This window comes from Gambusia affinis, linkage group LG19, assembly GCF_019740435.1.
Source record: "Gambusia affinis linkage group LG19, SWU_Gaff_1.0, whole genome shotgun sequence".
NCBI lineage: Eukaryota > Metazoa > Chordata > Actinopteri > Cyprinodontiformes > Poeciliidae > Gambusia > Gambusia affinis.
Genome location: NC_057886.1, coordinates 2,708,101 through 2,723,185, shown reverse-complemented (window position 1 = coordinate 2,723,185; position 15,085 = coordinate 2,708,101). Strand labels below are relative to the sequence as shown.

The 15,085-nt window shown below is 39.3% G+C and overlaps 1 protein-coding gene across 10 annotated transcripts in view; it reads left to right on the top strand.

The window, feature by feature from the left end:
- LOC122821360 (A-agglutinin anchorage subunit-like) overlaps window positions 1–15,085 on the top strand; it is a 31,005-nt gene that overhangs the window by 5,191 nt on the left and 10,729 nt on the right. For 7 of the 10 annotated variants that reach the window (XR_006369000.1, XM_044099193.1, XM_044099201.1 and 4 more), the window contains exons 2-8: window positions 10,459–10,516; window positions 11,130–11,195; window positions 13,105–13,158; window positions 13,274–13,351; window positions 13,459–13,579; window positions 14,531–14,554; window positions 14,801–14,842. Coding sequence is in view for 9 of the 10 variants with exons in the window: in XM_044099193.1 (XP_043955128.1) it covers window positions 10,487–10,516; window positions 11,130–11,195; window positions 13,105–13,158; window positions 13,274–13,351; window positions 13,459–13,579; window positions 14,531–14,554; window positions 14,801–14,842 (415 nt within the window). In the remaining variant the exon portion in view is untranslated. Of the gene's footprint in view, window positions 1–10,458; window positions 10,517–11,129; window positions 11,196–13,104; window positions 13,159–13,273; window positions 13,352–13,458; window positions 13,580–14,530; window positions 14,555–14,655; window positions 14,680–14,800; window positions 14,843–15,085 lie in introns of all 10 variants that reach the window. The other 3 variants (XM_044099202.1, XM_044099200.1, XM_044099194.1) reach the window with 1 other exon arrangement.

The following is a 15,085-nucleotide window of genomic DNA, read 5'->3' as shown; positions in this document are numbered from 1 at the left end:
TGTTCTATCGGTGTGGTAACTTGGTTCTTCCATCTACCCTGCCATCCATCCATTTTCTGTTCATCCCTAATGGGGTCGGGAGGGTTGCTGGTTCATCTCCAGCTGCATTCTGGGTGAGAGGTGGGTTCACCCTGGACAGTCACCCAGTCTGTTGCAGGTCAACACAGAGACATACAAGACAAACAACCATTTGTGCGGTGCCTCACTGTCTCCCCACCCCCTTCTCCTTTTCCTTCCTTGCGTGTTTCTTAACAGTGTTTATTCTTAAGTCACTCAGCAGTACAGGAACGTCAGGTATCAATTTCCTCTATCTGCCAGTGCTAGAGCAGACAGTTTTGTTCCCTCGGTCGGTCCACTGCCCTCATGTCAAGCATGTGCTCCACACATCTGACCAATCACACATAGTTTCAATCAATAATGTGGCGGGAAAACACTGAAAAAAAAGTTTATCTCCACTTTTTTTGTGGAAACGGCAGGCATTCGTCGGCAGGTGTTTATGCACAGACACTCACTCAGCAGTCAAAAAGCACGCACGACAGAAAGAAGGGGAGTCAGTGTGAGAACTGAATAGGTGAAAATAAACGAGTGACAGAAAACGGAGCAAGATTTGGACTCATTTTAATGCTACATCAAGCTCTAGGGCAGAGTGCAGACTGTGCAAAGTCAGTATTTCCTATGGTGCAGGCTCGACAAACATCCTGCAAGGGCACATGCGGACATCACACGCTTCGGTATTGCTGGAGGAGTCCAGGCCAGAAAGGGAACCACAACCTTCTGACAGCACGAGTGCAACAACTACTGTAGCTGTGATAAATTAATTGGTTATAATAAAAGGTTTATTTATAAAGCATTGTTATGCGGCATTTTTATTCATCATAAGTGCTTAACAATGTCAATAATGAAACAAAATATTATAAAATTAGGTTTAAGCTATTAATTAATTAATAATGTCAAAAATTTATATGGGGAGCCGTTTGGGAGCCGAAAGAGCCGGCTCTCCACAGTAAGAAGAGCCATTAGAGCCGCATCTCGAAAAGGAGCCCAAAATCCCATCACTGCGTACTTCTCATTTCCAAGTGAGAGCAAAACATCCTAGCTGTCGTCACTGACAAGCAAGTAGTCTTGAACAAATTAAATCAGACAGTAATGTTATGTTTGCAAGCCAGGACGAAGTAGAAGTACGAGAAGACAAAAACTCTTCTTAACAGCGTTTATTCTTAACTCACTCAGCAGTACAGGAACGTCAGGTATCCATTTCCTCCATCTTAGCTCTTTTTCTTCTTCTTCTATCTGCAATCAATACCGACTTTGCACACCGCTTAGTAACCAACCACGACAAGTAACCTACTCAGAAATTGTTGCCAGGGAAGCATTTGTACGAGCATTGCATCAGCGTTTCAGTCAACAACATCTGTTTCCAGCTGAGAGCTGGAACTGTTGCGGCTTCACTGCAGAAATCACAGATGAATTTTAATGAACACGATAAGATAATACGGGTGAGCAGCGGCCTTTGTCACTAGGAGACGGATGTGACAGGCAAGTCGGCTAACTGTGCATTTATGAAGCCAAACTTTGGTGCTGACCCATAAGGTCATATACGGACCAATAAGCTTTATTACAAACCTTTTCTTGTGATGCTGAGACATGCAGGTCGGTAAAACGCCACAGTCCCATGATCAACAAGTCTTGTCTTTCGCTGTTGGAGTGACTGACATGCTTTCTCTGCTTTTTTTTCTAGAAAGGACAGGTTGAGTGAGAAACTGATCTGGGTATTTTTTTTCCTCCTCGAGTCGATCTTTGCCCAGAGCGTTTCTTGGTTAGATCACATGAGAGCTTTCCAGGTGACGCAGCCTGAGGTCTCAAAATCTATTTCCGTCCCCCGCGGTCTTTAAAAGCTGCAGAATGTAACTTTTACAAAAATAATGTGTTCCCCCCCATATTTGTTAATACCATGGAAAACCAGTTGTGACAATATAATGAGACAGATTATCTGTGAAAGAAAGATAGCGCTGTCAATCATCTTGGTGTACGTGCTGCTAAATGTGTTAATGGCAGAGAAGAAGCTTAATGCTCCAGAAAAAACAAAACGTTTATCTGCCGTCATCGACGTACATGCTAACTAGCCTTAGCATTCCTGGCAGGCTATGTTGTTGCGAACCAGCTGTAAGGGGCAGTGTGAATAATAATTTAAACAAATATGTAAGAAAAAGTACCTTGAAGCACCTTGGCTTTCCGTTCAGAGATAACGTGTTTCCTGTTCAGTGTCTTCCTAAAAATATAAACTACTTAAATCACGGAAAGTAACCGATTGAAACTACAGCGTTGATTTGTGTTTTTTCTTTCCATTTAAAACTTATATTTCAAATTGGTATAAAGAAACAAACTGCATTTAAGAGCACAATAGAAACAGCCTTTGTTGTGTCAGAGCGAACGTTCAGGTGCAACAGCAGCATCAGGATATGGAGGTTCACAAAAAAGTTCCAAAAGTGTTGAAAATGTATTTAAAAAACTAGAAAAAAAAAAAACTAGACAAACTATCCATCCATCCATCCAGTTTCTTTAAAATAATTTTAAAAAACAATGTCTATAATGTGCGTGTAAACATTAAAAAGACGTTTACAGTGAGGTATATCAGCGCAGTGCAGAAAAACCGAAGTCCAACTTCAGGAGAAATGTTATTCAGGAAAGAGTGAAAACAGAGGAAATGACTGCAAACACTGGTAATGTAAATAAACACTTATTAATCACGTTGGGAGCAGTGGTCCTTTTTTTTTTCTTTCTGTTGTTGTTTTCTTTTCCTTTTTCAGTCTAAAAGACAGAAACAATGTTATCTGGCGAAATCAATCTTCACTATTATCAGCATGTTCACTGTGACTGTGGTATTCTGATCTCTACGCTCTCCTGCCAAACACATTCACCTGAGCGTTCATCTGTACATTATGTGCCACCCTCTGCGTCGGTATGTTGACTTGTCTTTATGTTAAAGTGCACAGACCCTGAACCCACAAAGTCGAAATTAAATCAGGCAAATTTGCTGAGACGCTGACTCTTGTAGTTTTTGGATTTGGATTTCACTCTGTCTGCCACTGTCGGTTTGCGATGGAAAATACGTCAAAGTCCAGCATTTATAGAGCTCTAAATCTCAGATTTTTTTAATGCAGTTCATTGGACATTGCACTGCAATCCTCAAACTGACACACATTCCAACCAACAGGAGGGAAGCCACCCCTCTGACTCAAACCACCTGGCTTTTAAAGCACTAAACAATATTCCTAAACAAATATTTACAGAATTACAACGAACAATTTAACAAAAACAAGCTGGGACCAAACAAACAAACAAACAAACAAAAAAAAAAACATCTCTTCTCCTTCTCAAACAATGGACCTTCCCAGTAAGGTAGATTGGAAACACCAGGTCCCAGTCAGCACTGCTCATGGGCGTCTCCATGGCAACGCATGACCTCCAAGAAACGAGAGGGTGAAATATTCTTTTTGGGGAAAAGAAAGAACAGTAAATGTTCAATTACCCTACTTGTATTACATTTTTTTCAAACTTTTTAGTCTGTGGAATCTTACAACCTCCACGATCTGATGCCTCTGCATTTTCCTTGACATTTTGGGAAGAAGGAGGATGTTCTCGGCGTCTTTTTCAGAGGTCTTTGCTCTGTTTCCTGCTGTGTTTCTCAGTGGAGCGCCACCACAGGCGAGGAAGGAAACGGGTTTGTTTAGCACCAGCTGGGAATTAAACAAATGTGTTACAGATAAAACCCTTTAAAGAAAAGTTTGGTTTCCTGAACTCGAGTCGTCTGGAATAAATAGCAATCAGGAGTTCAGAGAGGAGCGATGACAACAAGACAAGCAATTACAGTGGATAAAAATAATTAAAAAAAATGAATAAAATCCATAAAATAAAACAAAAATCTAAGAAAGTGAACCAGAAATTATTTTAGACCTGTTTTAATAAAAAAAAAAAAAACAACAACAAAAAAAACAGTCAGAGGATTCTTAAGAAATTCAACATTTCTCAGCTGCAGAGATTAAAGAAAATACAGACACCTGATAAAAAGATAATGAACATGTTTATGTAAAAGAAGTGAAGTAAAACAAGTTCACTCCTGAGTAGTTTGGCTGTGGGAGGAAACCCTCTGGGGCTTGGAGGACAAACAAACACAGAAATCCAACTAGCCTGCTCCATTACCTAAAAGCCTCAGTTTGACCAGAAAGCAAAACTGGATTTGCAGAACCACAACAAACCAGAACAAACCATAAAATAATAGCATGATTTCTGACTTGCCTCAGTACAGATTCAGCAATAAAACTGTTGATATCTGAAACTGAGAGTCCAGGACAGAACCACAAAGTACAGAGAAAGTCTGAAAACTGATGGAGGAAAATGGAATATAATAATCTTTTATGAGTTCCTTCTGGGGAAACTCATTCATATACATGTTAAAACCAACAATGACAATAAAAGAAAAACATTTATTCTCAATCACACAAGCTGAGTAAATTGTAGCTTCCTCTTTGGGAATATGATGTTACATTTGTGCAGAAAGTCCATGGGCACCATCAAAGGAATAAAAGATGAAACAGAAACAGGGAAAACGCAAACCCTTGTCCGGAAAAACCGTCCTGTTGATTTATCTGCTTGGTTTGGTTCTTAAGTTCAGCAGCTGCTTAGAGGAAACGGGAACAGTTTGTGAAGTTGGGAACCTGCCAGGCGCCGACACGTCTAAAACAAACAACATTCCCAGCTCGCAGGTTTTTGCTCCCGACCTCATCAGGTTTTCTTCTTGCTGGCTCCACTGAAACTGAGACATGGAAGCAATGTCTCAGAGATGATATCAAATAATCTCACACTGCTAAAATACAATCTCCTCTTCATAGTGGATTTATTTCCCCCCCAACTCATGATGCATTACCAAGTTTCTTAAAGAAGATCATTTTACGTTTTGATCATTCAGGATGAATGAGCACTATTTTAGAACCATGAATACTTTTGGAAATTTGACTATACATTTATTGCATTTCAAGCTGTTGTGAAATTTGCTGAGTCCTGTCTGAGAGAAGCAGACATGCAAACAATTATAAACTAATGAGGAACAACATTCCCCTGTGTGGTTCAGGACTGAACTCACTGACCCTCCATAAAGTGAAGCAGATGCCATAATGATTCCGCCGCAGCAACTTTATGATGTTTGACGCTGCTCAGGTTGTTGGGAAATCGTCTTCTAGCCACCCGCTCTTTGCTCTATTCAACCTGAATTAACTCTCAGAGTTTTCGTATTTTGCACGGAGGTTTAGACAGCAGCCGCAACCTCACCGCCTCGTCTTCTTCTTCTAACAAAACTAAAATCACATTAACTACCGAAATTTGTTGAACGTTTGGGGACGTTTTTCCAGATTTTCATGGATCGATTCCTCATGGTAGTAAAGACTTCTAGGGGTTTTTATGTTGTCATTTTTCAACCTTTGACCCGCTCGTCGGCAGTGTGAGGAATTCACTTAGCTACTTGTTAGCAAGGCTTTTTGTTCCATCTTAGCAAGGCAAGGATTTAGAAAACTGAAGTAATAATTGAGGTGTGCTGATGATTTTCTCTGTTCCATCTTAGCAAGGCAAGGATTTAGAAAACTGAAGTAATAATTGAGGTGTGCTGATGATTTTAGCAATGACACAATATCTGTTATTGGCTTTCGCAGCTGTTGACCGTATGAATAGTTTATTATGTTTTCACATTGTAAAGCACTTTGAACTCCCATGTTGCTGAAATGAGCTCTACTATAAAACCTGATTGAACATTTCTAGCCGTCTGAGCGGAGGTCACACTCGACTTTTTACGTTGTACTTAATTTTGACTGACTCCTGTAGTTCATTTATAAACTGCATAAATGAACTGAACTCTTTGTGTAAAGTCTATAATGTCTGCCCATGTGCACCAGTCAAGGGTGTGAATTATAATGAACGACGGGCTTTAACTTTTTCCGTCATTAAAAAAAACATTTTTTAAAAAAAAGGTCAAATACAGTTAACGCGACCTCTGAGTTTGAGGCAAACTCCTGAAAATAGTCTTATAAACACTTTTTACTGGAATCATTTTTTTTCTTTACTGACATCACTGGGCTCTGCATGTTAGTTTGTGAGTCTGATTTCTAGTGTGAACTCTGTTGTGATTTTACTGGAGGTCCTGAAGGTAATTTACCAGACTGGATTTTTTGTTGGACCTCTGTGACCTTTTAGCCACAGCAGGACAGGAGAACATCAAATTGAACTCATTACTCAGAACTGGACTGAAGAGAGGCCTCAGCTGCTCCATCCAGGGCATCATTAAATATTGATGAAAAAATAATAATAAAAAGATGAATATGTCATTTCCTCGGTTCTCCACTTACATAACCCCATGTGATGTTTAATGGGGATAATGAGGAGGGTGCTGCGTATTAAACACATTTACTGGTCCCTGTTAGTTTCTGTTGGGGTCTGACCTCACATATGATGCTCTTATGGTCAATGACCATATGTCATATTTTCTCTTTCACTCAGTGGGCCAACAAAAAGAAGGGAGACATCCATAAGATCATTTCTTAAAACTGTGGACTCCACAGTTTTCCCAGTACAGTTGAAGCCAGTTACACGTCAGTCAAAGCTTCAATAGGCAACTTTTACATAAGTATTTTTTTATTTTTTTTCAAAATTTGTTTAAAAACTGTCACTCCACCGCTCAGTCAAAAGCAACCAATCAGAGCCAGGAGGCGGGTCTTAGCGACGACAATCAATGTTTCCAGATTTCCTAATCGTCACAGGAAATCTGATTATCCGCCATCGTCGGTGGCTACGCTAACTAGTGCTAGCATTTGTGGAAGGACTTGTTGTGGCGGAGCTGCTGATTTCTGTCTGTGTCCTTTAAAACAGTTTAGTAGTGAGATAATATCTGAAAGTAAATAATTAAAAATTTTAAAAAATTAAAATATAAATATCAGTCAAGCATTTCAAAAGTCAGGCATTCCTGACAGTAAAAACATATTAAATATGTTAAACAAACGGCTTTCCAGCAATTGAACAAATAGGAATGATTTAACTAACTGAAAACAGGAAAGGTTTGGTCTCATTTAACTGTGAACAGTGAGAAAGAAAATGTGCAATCGTTTTATTTTATTTATTTATTTTTTTAAATTGTATTCACTGGAAATAATATCTGGTTTCAACTGTGTTATCACAGCAAGCGATTAGAGCTCTGTACTCTGGCTGGTGTCTCATCTTCTGGAGTTGTTTACTTTGGTTTGGTTTAGATTACTTTAGCCCTGTGAGGCCGGGGTGGACACTCTGTCGTCTTTCTGGCTCGGTGCCTGACCATGTCTTCCCCCTTTGACCCTGAATCCAGGCCAGGCATTGTGCAATCAGACAGAGCAGATCATGTTTGAGTCCAGGAGAATCGGTCGGTCGTCTGGACAGCGCTAGCAGGACAGTTACAGTACGGAAAGTATTCAGACCCCCTTACACTTTTCACTCTTCCTTTCATTGCAGCCATTTGTTAAGGTCAAAAAAAGTTCATATTATTTCTCATGGATTTATACTCAGCATACCGAAAAAACAGAAATGTAGAAATTTTTGCACATTTACTAAAAAAAAGGAAAAACTGAAATGTCACTCGGTCTTAAGTATTGAGACTCTTTTCTGTGATAGTTATATTTAACTCACATTCTGTCCATTTGTTCTGATCCTCACTGAAATGGTTCTACTTTAATTCATCTGATTGGACTTGATAAGGAAACACACACACCTGTCTATACAAGACCTCACAGGCGGGTTCATGTCAGAACAAATGAGAACCATGAGGTGGAAGGAACTGCCCAAGAACTCAGAGACAGAACTGTGGCAACGATTACAAAAGATCTGGACAAGGATCCAAGAGAATTTCTGCAGAACTCCAGGTTCCTAAGATCACAGTGGCCTCCACGGTCCTTATATGGAAGCAGAACTCTTTCTTCCAGTCTACTGAGGAATCGTGGGAGAAGAAGCCAAAGGTCACCGTGGCTGAGCTCCAGAGCAGCAGAGAGATGAGAGAAAGTTCCACTGCTGTCAGTTCAGCCGTCCAGCAGGCAGAGAGGCCTGATGGAGCCTCTCCTCAGTGCCAGATGGATGAAAACCTGCATAGTTTGATAAATGACACATGAAAAACTCCCAGACTGAGAAACAAAATGATCTGGTCTGATTAACGTTTTGCCATTAATTCCAAGCGGCATATGTGGAGAAAATCAGGCACTGTTCATCACCTGCCCAATGCATTCCCAGTAGTGAAACATGGTAGTGGCAGGATCATGCTATGGGGTTGTTGTTCAGCTGCAGGGACAGGATGACTGGTGGCAACTGAAGGAAAGATGAATGCGGCCGAGAACAGAGAGATCCTGGAAGAAAACCTTCCAAACTTCTCAGGATGTCAGATTGGACTGAAGGTTCTCCTTCCAATAAGATGAAGACCCCAAACACACAACTGCAATAACAAAGGAGTGGCTTCAGAAGAACTCTGAGAGCGTTCTTGACTGGCCAATGTTTAAATAATATAAACTCTTTTGATTTTTGCAAATGGCTGCAATGGAAAAAAGTAAAGGGGCCTGAATGCTTCCCTGAGGATCTTGAATGGTTTAAGCACGTTCAGCTTTCACCCGGACTCGTTTTGCTTAAACATTTGTTTTGATGCGTCTTCGTGGGAGTCATCATGCTGGGATTACAGTAAACCATCGAGACACTCCAGCCCCAGGCGGAGACGGGATGTCCTCTGGTAAACTTTGGTTCTGGCTCACATGTGAGCTGCGACAATTGCGTGATAATGTCCTTGAGTTTGGGAGTTTGAATTTTTTAGGCACTGCCTACGTTCTGGGAGTTGTGACAACTGCAACATACCTGCAACATGATACGGCTCAACAGCACATGCCCTCGAGCTTTACAACCAGTTCAACAGGCAAGAAAATGTTAAAAGGATTGTTTGGGAGCTTTAATACATGGTTCTGTGAAGTTATTATCCTCCATCAAAAGATGTTTGTTTGGTGTGAGGTGTGGAGTACGCAATTTATCTGCTGAGGAATTTGTGATCGGTCTGAAGGTCTCTTGAAGAAAACCGTCGCACCTCCTGAGTCTGGTTTGATCTTTGTAAAGCGCAGAAAGCCAGGATGAACCGATGGCGCCATGCCAACCCTGGCTTTATCTCTCACGCTGGGTTTTGTGAAACAATCCTCTGCTTTGTTGTACCGTTGACATTTTTTGTGTGTGTGTCCAAAAGAGAACCTCCTTTAATCTCAGGTAGACATGGTAAGACATGAACCATGAGGTATTCAATGGGAGACGGGTTGTTGTCATAGTTACTGATGGAGTGGAGATACATGCTGCAGGTAGAGGTTGTTGAGTTGACAGAGTGAACAAAAACACAGCAAAGACGGCAAAGAAGAAGAGGTGTGTAAATAGCAGGTACTTTTCCACAGATAGTTGCTCAATTTGACCCTTTGAAAATAAATCTGCTTAACGGAAACATGGCAATTTTGAAAAAAACTATTTTTTTTAATCAAAAGTTTGCTGCTGGTATGAGGGTTTTTTTTGTTTTTTTTGTTTTTTTTTTCCATACTTAAATTGGTTTATTTTGCAAAACTGCAGTGGAAACGTTTTCTCCACATCACAGGAGTCACGTAATCAACAAACTACAAACAAAACAGGAAGTAGATGGAGGATCGAGGCGCAGCAATTATTCATGTGTGATTTTAATCGTTCTTGTCATTTATTACAAACGAGCAATTCTGAAATTGCTTTATTGCTTTATTTTTTTCTTATTTTCATTTTTTGTGCCTTAAGAGAATGTTGACTAAACTTCGTGCCCAGCTGTAAACTGAAAGCTACAGCCCAAAACTAAAATTAAAAACAATCCAACACCCTGACAGTTACCACTGACTGTCAACAAGATAAATGGTTTCTACGACCCTCGATGAAACCTGTAATCTTTCTGCTGGTGATCTCTGAGGTCTGTTGTCGTCAGTAAAACGTTAAAATCTGAACTGAAACCGAATCAAACGTATTTTTGGTGGAACCATGAAAAGTATCCGGTCTACTGCAAACGTCACATTGTGGTGTGGTTTACAATCCTCTAGGTTTTAAGTGCCCTTCACTTTAATGGTTAAAACCACTCACACTCACTAACAGCCAACAGAGGAAGCTTTGTGATCATCGCTTTTGCTTTTCATCAACTTTTGGCGAAGCACAGTGACAAACTGCCCGTCTTTACCTTCTCTTTAGCATCAAGTGTGTACAAATATTTAATATTTTTAATGAAAGATGTGAGGAAGGACTGTTGAGCACAGACGTTGTTTGTGACATTGAACACCAGAAAAGAAGTTCTCATTTCACCCTAAAACATGGTTCCACCTTGGGATTGGCTACTAAAGTTTTCTTCATTTGTGTCCTCTCTCATCACAGAGTGAACCTGGGTTGTCACGGTAACAGAATGGCTTCCTGCTGCCTCCTCTTGTTCTTTGTAAGTATTACTTGTTTAGTCTCACGACCCTGGCTGTCTTCAAAGGTGACTTATGATGCAGATGTGCTACATCAACTCTGATGATGTCAGATTGTTTTACTTTCCTCCTTTTCCTTTTACTTCATCGGATGCATGTTGGTATTTTGAGTTGAGATGTAAAATAAAGTTTGACTGCTCCAAGCTGGCAAGCGGCTAAAAATCTGCTAAGTCAACCCAATTGGTCGTTGGCTTATTCACAATTTGTGTTGGCAAATTACTGGACAGCTGTACCTAATAAAGTGGACGGGCAATGTATAGTAAGAAAAGTGAACATAAAACACAAAAATAACTGAAAAACAAAACATAACTAAGCAATAAACTAGACCAAAATTCTTAATACGGATAGAAAAATTCAACTTTGAGGTCATTTTGACGGCCATCTTGAAAAATGGAAGCCATCTTTGAGCCCAGTTGGTCGGGTTCGAAAAGGACCTGAATGTATCAAGGTGCCACATATTGAGCTTCTACCTCAGTTTAACATAAATACAGCTCCTCATTTTTTCACCATTGTTATAGAATGCAAGAAACAAAAAATTTATAGTGAAAATAATAACTTTGCTTTACATTTTTGCAGGTTTTTTTAAGTCTCATCAGCTTGTCGGAGGAGGCGTGTTATGATCATTTCTCCAAAGATAAGTGGGTATGTCTAATTCAAGTTTATTGATTTATTATTTGTTTTTGGTTTTTTTAGGCAAATGCTGTCAATTGTAGGCTATAATATATTGAAAATCTCTTTCTATCTGCAATATGTATGTGAAACTCACAACAGACAAATATCATCATTTGTACTCAGTCTGGATCAATAGCATTGAGTGATCACAAGCTTTTTGGTCATTTTTAGGTTTTGTTTTGCTTTTAATTGTTTATCTCAGTTGTTTGTGCTTCCAGTTCGTCAAATACAAAATGTATTTTATTTCAAGCTGCGTGTCAGGAGGCCTGCTTATGCCCCTCAACAATAATATTTAGCCAAATCTAATAATTTAGCAAAATAAATGAGTCTGGCTAAAAACGTTGGTCTGACGTTGAAGAAAACTGTCTCTCTTTTTTTTTTTGTAATTGTCCTTGTAGTAACGGGGAAACCCTCCTCGGCCCTAAACACAGAAATGCTTCAGCTGCAGAGAAAACGTCTGACTTTAACTTTACCAGGCTGCCCCAGTGCTGGACTGAGTCGGTCCCAACGCTGTGGGTCAGAACCAGATATCCTGATATAAAGGAACAGTGCCGCCTGCTCACAGTTCGCTCCCTGCGTTACTACCAGGCGGTTCGCTCCGCTGGCGGGTTCTGGGCTGGAGGTTCACGGCTCTGAGTAGAAGTTGCTGCAGAACCTCAACTGCTGAAGAAAGATTCAGCTCAGAGCATCTGGAGCTCAAAAAATATCACTAAACAATGTGATATTCACAAAACATCACATAAACATCAGAGAAAATACTATAGCAGCAATTAGAACCGCAGCATAAAGACAAACAATGAAATGAATCAAAATGTCCCCGAAGTATCGATGTGGATTCCAGGTAGATTCCAGGCAGATTCCAGGTAGATTCCAGATGAGATGCTCAGCGGCTCTTCATGCAGGGCCGGCCCAAGGTAATTTGGGGCCCTGTACAGAATCATGGTTTAGGCTTCCCGACCCCATCCTACTAAGTACATCAGCATCACTAACAGTGTTTAAATGTAGATTTAGTGAGGACTGCACCATACTGTAACCGTGGTAACACAACAATCAAACTATCAAGATGATTCTTTAAACCTTTACAAAGTAAACTTCCTAATTAAATCCTAAATGTACTATTTATTTTTAATCAGCTGAATGCATTAAATAAAATTTAACATTGTCCTTCTCTAAATGATGCTTCAGGTTTAGATCTGCGGTCTGTGTTACAATTAAACCATTTCTAGAGGCCCCTGAATGTCTGGAGGCCCCTGAATGGCCCCTACCAGCAGCTTCTGAGTTTTCTTTGCCTTGATATTCCAGTCTTCTAATTCTAGGTCTCAGAGGTGTTAACATCAAAATACTATATTTTTGGACTTATGAAGCAGTCTGCAGCCAGGTTGTTAGATATTATTAGGGCTTAATTAATAAAATGGCAGCAAATTGTCTTATTTCATAACTTTATAACCTTTGACCTTCTCTGCTCTGGTCTGTTTAACAGCTCCAGTCTCAGATCAACTCAGGCCTCCAGGACTGTCAGCAGCAGAAACAGAAACTTTATAATTGTTGGGGAAAATATAGATTAGATTTGCTTTGCATTGTCCCCACATGATGGCAATAATATAGTAGGATCCAATTAAATTCTTGATTCATATGGGTTGTTGCTAATTTGTTGTACAGAGTTTTTGTTCAATGTGCCCCTTTATAACGTTGAGCCCCCACCCCTCCAAAGGTCTCTGCATGGCCCTGTGTCTTCTAACCTCTTAGTGGAAAAATAGTAATACTGATTAAACAAAGATTTTTATATATAAAATAGTTCATTGCTCACAGCTTTGGTTGATGCAATTGAAAGGATGAACTGTAAATATTGTCTCTCTATCTTGTTTCGTTCATATTTTAGAACGGCAAAAACATGACTGATCTGATTACCCTAATAAACTCCACCAGCCCCGAGGTAACTTAATGATGCAACAATTACCTTTGAGAATCTGAGCCATTCTGGACGTTTCAAAGAGTTGCACATTTACCTACATTTGAAAGAGTTTGCATTTATCTGTTCTTTCTTGCAGGAAATCCTAAAGTGCACTATATGGAAAAACCAAAACCAAGAATTATTTGAACATATCATTCAGTGCTTTGAAGGAGACGTGAGTTTATTTCTTTGACATCTCAGAATTTCAATGGCAGTGTCTTTTTCTTGTCTTGTTTTTTTCCACCCATTGATGTTTTTGATCATGTTTTTCTTTGTTTATAGAACCTGGAGAAAATGTGTGACCATACAACTGGAGGGAACCACAAAATATACATGTTCCACTTCAGGTGTTTGTTTGCCAAACTACGCGGCATAAATTACGAAAATAAACACGAAAAAGAAAGTAAGAAATAATGACGCCTAACAACTTTGCCTTATCATTTGAGACGAGATCAATGCAGAGAGAGCTCAGGCTGTGGCGTTTACACAGCAAGTGCAAGTTTTTATCTTGGTTAGATCTGTCTTGTTCCCGTTTTCCTTTAGTTCAGTTCTTCTCTGTGTTTCTAGTTATGTTTATTTATTAGTTATAGTTATTCTTTGCAACTCTAGTTTTAGGATGTTTCTATAGTGTTAGCTTTATTTCCTGTTCCTCTGTGCCTCTCCTCAGTCTGTCTTCTGCTTTCCACTCACACCTGTAATCATGTAGCTAATCATCCTAGATCTTTTGTTCAGCGTTCAAGAACTTGCATTTGAGCACTTCATTCTCGGTCACTCCTTGCCGGTTCCTTTTGTCTACTTCCGTCACTTCCTGGTTCCACCTCATGTTCTTTGTGTGTTTCCTTGCCTTAATGTTCTTTGGATTCATAGTTTGTCTTTTGCCTTTGCTCCTGTGTTTTTTTTTTGTTTTCTTGTAAGTTTTTGTATTTCATCTTCTTTTTCTTCGAATCACGATTTAATCAAAATTCAGTTTCCGTCTCTGCGTTTGGGTCCTATGTTTAGCACCGCATTATAGCATTTCCTTTGTTCCAATAAAACACACTGATGTTTGTGGTTCTAACACAATATGGGAAGGTTTTGCCTTGTGGCAGTTTGGCAGCCTTTGTCCCTTATTATTTCACTGTCTTGAGAAAGCTGCTGACAGTCGGCCCTTATGTTGAAACATAAGTTTGCTAAGAAGGTATACACAACAATGATTAAAATTTGACTTTGTGTACAAGTGAGGTACATGCAGAATGTAGTCTGTTGGTCTCAGTGCATTACAGCAAATATTTAAAGACAGTCATTGCTTTCATTGTAAATAAATGATTTTTTAATTGTAATATCAATCACTAATATTCATATTTCTCATTTTCAGTCTTTGAAGATTGCCAGAACTTCAGTGAGTACTTCATTATATTAGTGCACCACAGTGCACACTTATGCTTTTATCGTTTTTTCCTAATGTGTAATATCAATCACTAATATTATATTTCAGTTCTTTCTTTGAAGATTGCCAGAACTTCAGTATTTATCTTCATTATATGTGAACATTTGAGCACTGTATTATCTTCTGTTCTTTGACAATTGTACATATATTTTTACTATGCAGCTTTTCTAAATAAACTAACCATGCTTTATGTTTCAGGTTCTGAGATCAAAACTCTGGAATGGCTGTGGAGCAATTCAGGTATTAATAAGTTTTAGCGTCTTGATTTAGTTCAGTGTTTTACCTTCCATGTTTGAATTTTAATATTTCTGCATGTTTTTGGGAACTACAAGCAGGAATGAGCATGTTAGGCTCTAACCTGGTGCAGTAAATAAATAAATTCATTCATTCGAAATCTAAATTGTAATTGCAGTGTTATAAAGTCAGCAGTGAAGCCCTTTATTCATGACTGCTTTACAAACTCTATCTCACTGATTTTAGAAA